The following is an 8830-nucleotide window of genomic DNA, read 5'->3' on the forward strand; positions in this document are numbered from 1 at the left end:
GGGAATAGAGAGCTTAGGGAATAGGGATGCTCTGATGGAGGCACACGCACAATATCACGCAGGTGTCGGTGTAGAGACAAGCGCTTCGCGTCCCAAACTTCCGCTTCAAGGGCCTGCTCCACTCGCTTTCTTTTCTGATGCTGTTTGTCCCTCGCGCGGCACCGTTGGGTCGCCCGGGAGGCGTGACTAGGGGCGGGAAGTGGAGCGGGAGCAGGGCCGCGGAGCCGGGGTTGCCGCTGTCATGGACGCCTGGGTCCGCTTCAGTGCTCAGAGTCAGGCCCGGGAGCGACTGTGTAGGTGCGGCCTGAATAGGAATGCGGGGAGGGCGGGCAGAGGGAGAGCCTCGTGAGGCGAGGTCAGTTCAGGCTACGGGGGTCAAAAAGGGTCAACTCCGGCTACGGGGGCTCGAACGGACCGCGAGGGACAGATTTGAGCCGGCCATGAAGAGATGATTCTTTTCTGCTCACGGGAAATATGGGAAAACTGAGGCACGAGTGGGCCAGTGGGGAGACCGCCCAGGGTTGCCGTGTCCACTGAGACCAACAGTTTCCTCCTTGGGCGGTGGTGGAATGAAGAACGTTCGCCCCGCGGGGCATGGCGACCGGAACTCTGTCCCCCAGACTGAAGGAGGCGTTCCCACTTTGTGTCCCCTCACCCTGTTATCGCCCAGGAGGTCCTCCGCCTCCTGTCTTTTGGTCTTGATCAGCTCGAGGGCCTTGAGTCTCTTAGTTCACCTATTCTAAGGAATCTGCCCTCCAGCTTCCCGCCCCTGCCTCACGCGTCCAGTGCGGTGCTACACTGCGGGGCTCCCGGGATACCGACCGCTGCCCCCTCGTCGGCCCCCTCCAGCCTCATCAGGGTCAAACCCCTTCTTTTCTCAACACTGAATACTACTTCCCACCCCCTGCCAGGCCCTTGTTTCCTTATGCTTTTCCCTTTCCCTGACCTGGAGGAGAAACAGTGAGATGCGGGCTGAATGAGGAGGCCAGGGAATGGGCTCTAGCTGGGCCAAACGGGAGTGCGCGCTGCCCTATGGAGCACCGATCTGAGAGGAGGTCAAGGAGGTCTCCACTTTACCTTGCCTGTCCTCTCCCCCAGGGCCGCCCAGTATGCCTGTTCCCTTCTTGGCCACGCACTGCAGAGACACGGGGCCAGTCCTGAGCTACAGAAACAGATTCGGCAACTGGAGGGCCATCTGAGCCTGGGCAGGAAGCGTAAGTAACTGTGCCGTTCTTTCTATCCCCAGCCCTTCCTCCGTCCCTGGGTGTTCTCCCTCAGCCCCTCCTTCTTGGTTTTTGTTTGTTTGTTTGTTTGTTTTTGTTTTTTTTTTACCCTTCTCTGCCAATTCTCCCTCACTGGGCTCTGCACCTCTGCGTGCCTTGGGTTGATCCAAGAGCAGAGGATAAAGAAGTAATGGAAGATGGGAAAGAATGGGAGCAAGTTTAACAAAACTAATCTGGGGCAAAAAATAATTAAAATTTGAAGTAAAAAAAGAATGAACTGTTTCTTTTTAAAAAAAAAATTATTATTTGTTACTGTCTTTTGCTCAACTTTCACCTCTTGCTTTCTTGCTTTTTCTTTCTCTCTGCCTTTCTACTTCCAAACCCTTGTGTTCCCTTGCTCATCTCCACAAGTGCTACGCCTGGGCAACTCAGCAGATGCTCTTGAGTCAGCCAAAAGAGCTGTGCACCTATCAGATGTGGTCCTGAGGTTCTGCATCACTGTTAGCCACCTCAATCGAGCCTTGTACTTCGCCTGTGACAATGTCCTGTGGGCTGGAAAGTCTGGATTAGCTCCCCGTGTGGATCAGGAGAAGTGGGCTCAGCGTTCTTTCAGGTTTGATATCCTTTTATCCTACAAGACCTTTTGTAGCCTCCATAGTGGGTAGCTTACCTTTTTGAGAGAAAAGCTCTCTCAGGATTGTCCTGAAGTATATAAGTCTTCATCACTTAGCTTCCAAGCTTCGTTTAGATAAAGTATCCGAGAATAACAAGGAGAGGAAGATGGAAAACAGATGCTCCTGCATTGATGAATGACTTAAGATTGGGCAAGACAAGATATTATATTACTTCAATTCTGCTTCTGTCTACACCACAGGTTATGCCTCCCTCACTGCCTGCTCATTCATTCATTCCAAAAATATTTGATGCTGACTATGGGCCAGGGGATAAAGCAAAGAGCTAAGCAGATATGGTGCCTGCTCCCATGAAGCTTCTAGTCTATTGGTAGAATCAGATATTAAATAAATCAGATTTGTGCAAAAGTATAGGATGTTATTAGAGAATATGACAAGGGGAGCTAAGAAAGATTACAAAGGAAAAACTCTGAAAAAGTAATACTTTAGTTGAGACCCAAAGTCTGATAAAAGTCAACAATAGGTGCTAGCATTGTGGTTGTGGTACAATGGGTTAAGCTGCCGCCTCCAGCGCCCACATCCCATAAGGATCCTAGTTTGAGTCTTGGCTGTTCCACTTCCAATGCAACTCCCTGCTAATGTACCTGGGAAAGTAGCTGAAGATGGCTCAACTCCTTGGGCCCCTGCCACCCATGTGGGAGACCCAGATGAAGTTCCCAGCCCCAGGCCATTGCACCCATTTAGGGAGTGAACCAGCAGATGGAAGACCTCTCCCTCTGTATGTCCTTCTCACTCTGTATCACTGCCTTTCAAATAAATATTAAAAAAAAAAAAAGCCAACAATACCAGAAGACTTTTCTTAACAGAGAAAACAGTACATTCTAAGGCCTTGAACCAAGAAAAACTTCAGGGAATTAGAGTAATGGAAAGAATGCCAGTTTGTTGAACAATATTGGGTAAAGAACATAATTTCAAATTTGAGATAGACAGGGGCCAGACATTCATTGACTTTGGCAATGGTAAGATTTTGTTTGTTCTGTTTAAATTTTATCTGAAGTTACAATGGGACATTATTGAAGGGTTCTAAACAGGCATATGACATGTTTCAAATTGTGTTTAAAAAAGCATCTCTTGGCCGGCGCTGCGGCTCAATAGGCTAATCCTCCACCTAGCGGCGCCGGCACACCAGGTTCTAGTCCCGGTCGGGGCACTGGATTCTTTCCCAGTTGCCCCTCTTCCAGGCCAGCTCTCTGCTATGGCCCGGGAGTGCAGTGGAGGATGGCCCAAGTGCTTGGGCCCTGCACCCCATGGGAGACCAGGAAAAGCACCTGGCTCCTGCCTTCGGATCAGCGCGGTGCGCCAGCCACAGCGCACCAGCCGTGGCAGCCATTGGAGGGTGAACCAACGGCAAAAGGAAGACCTTTCTCTCTGTCTCTCCCTCTCTCACTGTCCACTCTGCCTGTCAAAAAAAAAAAAAAAAAAAAAAAAAAAAAAAATCTCTTGCTAAGATGTGGAAAATGGATTGCAGTGGGGCAAGAGAAGGGGAGGTACCCTGATATGAATGGGAGGACTTATCCAGCGTATATATAAATACTATACCATTTTATATAAGAACTTAAGCATGTACAGATTTGGGTAGCTGAAAGGGATTCTAGAACCAATCCTCCTTGGAGACCAAGGGATGACTGGATATGTCACTTGTATTTTACTTTGCTTCCTTATGATTGCCTTTGTTCTTTTGCAAGTTTCTATCTCCATTGCTGCCTTGCCTTTCTCAGTGATTTACAACTATAGCATGGCTCACAATGTGTGGTGGGGGCAGAGGCATGACTGAAGCTGTATGGAAAAGTCACTCCTAGCAGAGTCTGTTGCTAAATTTATTTATTTCATTCAACAAATATTTATTGAGCTCTTACTATGTGTCAGGCACTGGTCTAGACACAGACATACAATGGTTAAAAAAGGAACAGGGGGCTATATTGTTGTACAGCAGGTAAGCTGCCACTTACAATGCTGGCATCTCATCTTGGAGGACCTGTTCCAGTTCTGACTGCTCCACTTCTGATCCAGCTCCCTGCAGCAAAAGGTGGCCCAAGAGCATGACCCAAGCCACCCATATGGGAGACCTGATGGAATTTCAGGCTTCTGGCCATTGTAGCTATTTGAGGAGTGAACCAGCAGGTGAAAGATCTCTTTCTCTCTCTCTCTCTCTCTCTCTCTCTCTCTCTCTCTCTCTGTAACTCTGCCTTCCAAGCAAATAAATAAACATTTTAAAATAAATAAAAAATGAGCAAGGCCTCCACTCCTATGGAATTTACATAGTAGTAAAGACACACATGAATAAATGCTTAGTTAAATATATCAGATAGTGGCAAGTACTATTCAGGAAATTAAAATAGGGTCATGTGGTAGAGAGTGAGTAGCTCACTATTTTAGATTATAGGGTCAGGGAAGGTCTCTCTGGAGAGTTGACATTTAAACTTAGATCTGTAGAGCCAGAAAGAGCCAGCCACATGAAGTTTTTTTTATTTTTATTTTTTTTTTAGGTCTAAGCAAGCTAGAAATCTCTCTTTTTAAAAAAATTATTTTTTATTTATTTGGAAATAGGCAGAGTTAAAACAGGGAGACAGAGAGAGAAAGCGACCTTCCATCTGCAGTTTCAGTCCTCAAATGGCTGCAATGGCCGGGGCTGGGCCAAACCAGGAGCTAGGAGCTCCATCTGGGTCTCCCACATGGTTGGCAGGGCCCCAAGCACGGGGACCACCTTCCACTGCTTTCCCAGGTACATTAGCAGGGAGCTGGATCGGAAGTGGAGCAGCTGGAACTGAAACCAGCACCTGATATGGGATCCTGGCATCAAACTGCCGCTTAACCTACTGCACCACAATGCCGGCTCCACATAAAGATTCTGGAAGAATATTTCAGGTAGAGAGACTAGGTGGTGCAAACACATTAAGCAGGAACAAGTTTGATGGGTGCAAAGCATAGAGAGAAACCAACCTGCTGGGAGAATAGTGGTTAAGGGAAAGAATGGTACAAGATAAAGCTAAAGAGGCAGGGACCAGATGATGCTGAATCTCTAAACCTGTCTAAGGTATCTAGAGTATTTTCTAAATGTGATAGGAAGAAAACCATGGAGTTTTAGGAAGGAGAATAATAGTGTGATGTATATTTATGCTAGTTACTTTAAGAAAGAAGATTTTTGAGGGTGGAGCAAATATGACCACAGAGAAACCAATTAAAATATTAACGCAGGACAAGTACTTGGCCTCTCAGTTAAGATACCATGTCTCAGATCGGAGTACCCGGGTACACTCCCTGGCTCCAGCTCCTGAATCCAGCTTCCGTGCTTAAGATGGCTCAAGTAATTGGGTTCCTGCCACCCAAGTGGGAGACCTAGATTGAGTTCCTGGCTCCTGGCCATGGCCCCAGCCCAGCCTTGGTTATTGTGGCCATTTGAGTAGTGAACCAGCAATGGGAGAGTGTTTTTCCCTCCCTCTCTTTCAAATAAATTATTTAAAAACAAAAAGTATTAAAGCAGTAGTCCAGGGAGAAAAAGAGAGTGTCTTATGCTGTGGCTAAATTTAGTTTATATTTTGAAGGTATGACAATTTATTGAGTACAACCCATCATTGTCAGAGTGTTTTAAAAATAAAAAAAAATGGGCCAGGGCTGTAGTGTAGTAGGCTAAGCCTCTGCCTGTGTTGCTGGCATCTCATATCGGCGCCTGTTCGAATTCTGGCTGTTGCTCTTCTGAGTCAGCTCTCTGCTGATGGCCTGGGAAAGCAGTGGAAGATGGCCTGAGACCAGGAAAAAACTCCTGGCTCCTGGCTTTGATTGGCTCGGCTCTGGCTATTGCAGCCATTTGGGGAGTGAACCAGGGAATGGAAGACCTTTCCCTCTGTCTCTCCCTCCCTCTCTAACTCTGCCTCTCAAATAAGTAAAAAATAAAAATAAACAGATTTTTGACTTTTTAGAAAATATTTATTTTATTTACTTGAAAGGCAGTGTTACAGAGAGAGGTAGAGACAGAGAGAGAGGTCTTCTATCTGCTGGTTCACTCCCCAGATGGCTGCAATGGCCAGAGCTGCGCTGATCTGAAACCAGAAGCCAGGAGCTTCTTCTGGGTCTCCCACACGGGTACCGGGGCCCAGGCACTTGGGCCATCTTCAACTGCTTTCCCAGGCCATAGCAGAGAGCTGAATTGGAAGAGGAGCAGCTGGGACTAGAACCATCACCCATATGGGATGCAGATGCTTCAGGCCAGGGCGTTAACCCACTGTGCCACAGCAACGGCCCCAGATTTTGTACTTAAGAAAATTATTTTTCCTAAAGATTTGCTCACTTAATTGAAAGGAAGAGAAACAGAGGGACAGAGAAATATTCCATTCATTGGTTTACTCCCCAAAGACCTGCAACAGCCTGGGCTGAGCCAGGCTGAAGCCAGGATTGAGAAACTCCATCCAGCTCTCCTACATAGGCATCAGAGACTCAAGTATTTGAGCTATCGTCTGCCGCCTCCCAGGTGCATAAGCAGGAAGCTGGATCAGAAGCCAAGTAGCCAAGACTTGAACCAGGTACTCTGAGAGGGGCTGGAGGTGTCCCAAGCAGCAACTTAACCCGGTGCCACACAACTTCCACCCTGTGGCAATTACTTAACACCTCCGTGCCTCTTTCTTCTTCTTAAAGGATTGCATTTTAGATGATCTATGCTGTGTCTGCATCTCTGAAACAACTGAAGTTTGTTCTTTCAAGTTTGCATTTTGTATGTCAGGTTGAATGTGTGTGTGCTAAGGGGTTGCCAAGTGGAGACATGAAATTTGAGGTTGATCTTGGAAGATTGTGTGATGTTCATGAATTTTAAACCAAGATCTTAAAGTACATATAAACACATATTAATTCTAGAAGGTGGGGGAGGACATTTTTTTCTTTAATTTTTGTTGGGGTATAATTGCCAAGTAGAAATTTAAGGTGTACAGCTCCATATTTTATACATGCATGTTGTGAAATGATCACAACAACCTAGCTAGTTAATGTATCCATCACCTCCTATAGTTACCATTGTTAAAATAAGAAAACTCAAGATCCACCCTCTTAGCAAATTTCAAGTACACAATACAATGTTGTTAACTATAGTTACCATGCTGTACATTGGATCTCCAGAATCTGTTCATCTTGCAGTACTGAAACTTTGTACCCTTGACCAACATCGTCCCGTGTCCCCATGTCTCAACCCCTTGTAACTACCATTCTATCTGTGCTTCTACGAGTTAGACTATTTTAGATTCCACGGATAAGTGAAATCATGCAGTATTTGTCTTTTTATGTATGTGTGACTTATTTCAATGTATATGTTTGCTTGAGAGGCAGAAAGAGAGTGCACCAATCCACTGATTCAGTCCCTTAATGCCCACATCAACCAAGGCTGGGCCAGTCCAAAGCCAGGAACTAGAAACTCAACTAGGTTTCCCACATGGGTGGCAGGAACCCGATTATTTGAGCCATCACTGGTGCCTCCTGGGGTATGCATTGTCACAAAGCTGGGGTCGGTAGCTGGAGGCGAGGTATTGAACCCAGGTGCTCTGATAGGGGATGTGGTCATCTTAACTACTAGGACAAACACATGCCCTTAAAGTATAATCAATCCCTTTGTTAAAGTGATATGTTGGATATGATCAGTAAGTGTATAGGCCCTTACTGACCCTTCTGCCCTATGTATCTCAGGTACTATCTGTTTTCCCTCATCATGAATTTGAGCCGTGATGCTTATGAGATTCGCCTACTCATGGAACAAGAGTCTTCAGCTTGTAGCCGGCGACTGAAGAGTTCTGCAGGAGGTGTTCCAGGAGCAATTGAAACTGGGGGGCCTGGGGGCCCAGGGACTCCAGGAGGAGGCCTTCCCCAACTGGCTCTGAAGCTTCGGCTCCGAGTCCTACTTCTGGCTCGGGTTCTTCGAGGTCATCCCCCGCTGCTCCTGGATGTGGTCAGAAATGCCTGTGATCTCTTCATTCCACTGGACAAGCTAGGCCTCTGGCGCTGTGGCCCTGGGATTGTGGGGCTTTGTGGCCTTGTGTCCTCCATCCTGTCTATCCTCACCCTAATCTGTCCCTGGCTACGACTCAAGCCCTAACATCCTGGTAGAAGATAAGGAAGGGACCTGATTCGCTGAGATGGAATCTTACATCATCCCTCTTGTACCGGCCTTATTCTAATGCTGCTCCTGGATTAAAGTTAAAATCCAGTGATTTTAGAAGTGGAGGGAGGAGCTTTGGGGAAAATGAGATAAGGAAAGGTGACTGTGAAATCAGTAGTGATTGTAATCCGCAGGTATGCCTGAGCTTTTGTTCTTGTCCTCTTTCATTGCTGTGTCTCTCTTGACATTTCAGTACTTTGTCTCTCTTAAGTCTGTGTAAGATTCTGTCACTATACATCTCTTTTTTACCTTTTCAGTCCTCTGTCCAAGAATTTTATCAGCAAAATTAGTTTTTGATAGAGGAGGTATAAGGTGTGGTCTGTAAGATTCTAACTACCTTCTTTTTTCTCACAGAGGTAGCTTGTGACAGATTTTTCCTCTTTCAAATTCCAAATTGTAATGTTAAGACTTTATATCCCAGTGAACTCTCCTAGCTTTGTACCATAGGTTACTGATTCTTCCTCCTCTTCCCCCATGTCTCCCTCCCCAGCCTCCTTCATAATTTGGTCCTTACCCTTCCTGGACTTAAATTTTCAGATTTCTGCTTACTTTTATTTCAGAGCTCTGATCCCTACCTGTTCTTACTCATTCTTTGCCTGTCTAGCACAATGCTGTCTCTAGCATCTTGTAAATATTGTACAGTGATTCAGTGTAAATAGGTAGGCCCGTGCCCTCTACTCTTCCAGGTCAGCAAATTAAAGATCATTTTGCTCATCAACGCTTGGTCTGGTCACTCATGCTCTGGTCATTTGAGGCCCCTGTTCCTATCACTGTGGTTTACA

At 46.3% G+C, this 8830-nt stretch overlaps 1 protein-coding gene across 2 annotated transcripts; it reads left to right on the top strand.

The window, feature by feature from the left end:
* Nucleotides 1-212: 212 nt before the first annotated feature.
* PEX11B (peroxisomal biogenesis factor 11 beta) lies at nt 213-8766 on the top strand. Of its 2 annotated transcripts, none has more exons than XM_002715647.6 (4): nt 213-297; nt 1099-1214; nt 1635-1836; nt 7580-8766. In XM_002715647.6, exons 1-4 carry the CDS (start codon nt 242-244, stop codon nt 7983-7985), a joined length of 780 nt encoding a protein of 259 aa, XP_002715693.1. In that variant the 5' UTR covers nt 213-241; the 3' UTR covers nt 7986-8766. The 2 variants fall into 2 exon arrangements, with proteins under 2 accessions (XP_002715693.1, XP_008262763.1); XM_008264541.5 differs by lacking the exon at nt 213-297 and adding an exon at nt 361-488.
* Nucleotides 8767-8830: the final 64 nt, after the last annotated feature.

Source organism: Oryctolagus cuniculus, chromosome 7 (assembly GCF_051225735.1).
Source record: "Oryctolagus cuniculus isolate XC-2025 breed Fujian yellow rabbit chromosome 7, ASM5122573v1, whole genome shotgun sequence".
Classification (NCBI taxonomy): domain Eukaryota; kingdom Metazoa; phylum Chordata; class Mammalia; order Lagomorpha; family Leporidae; genus Oryctolagus; species Oryctolagus cuniculus.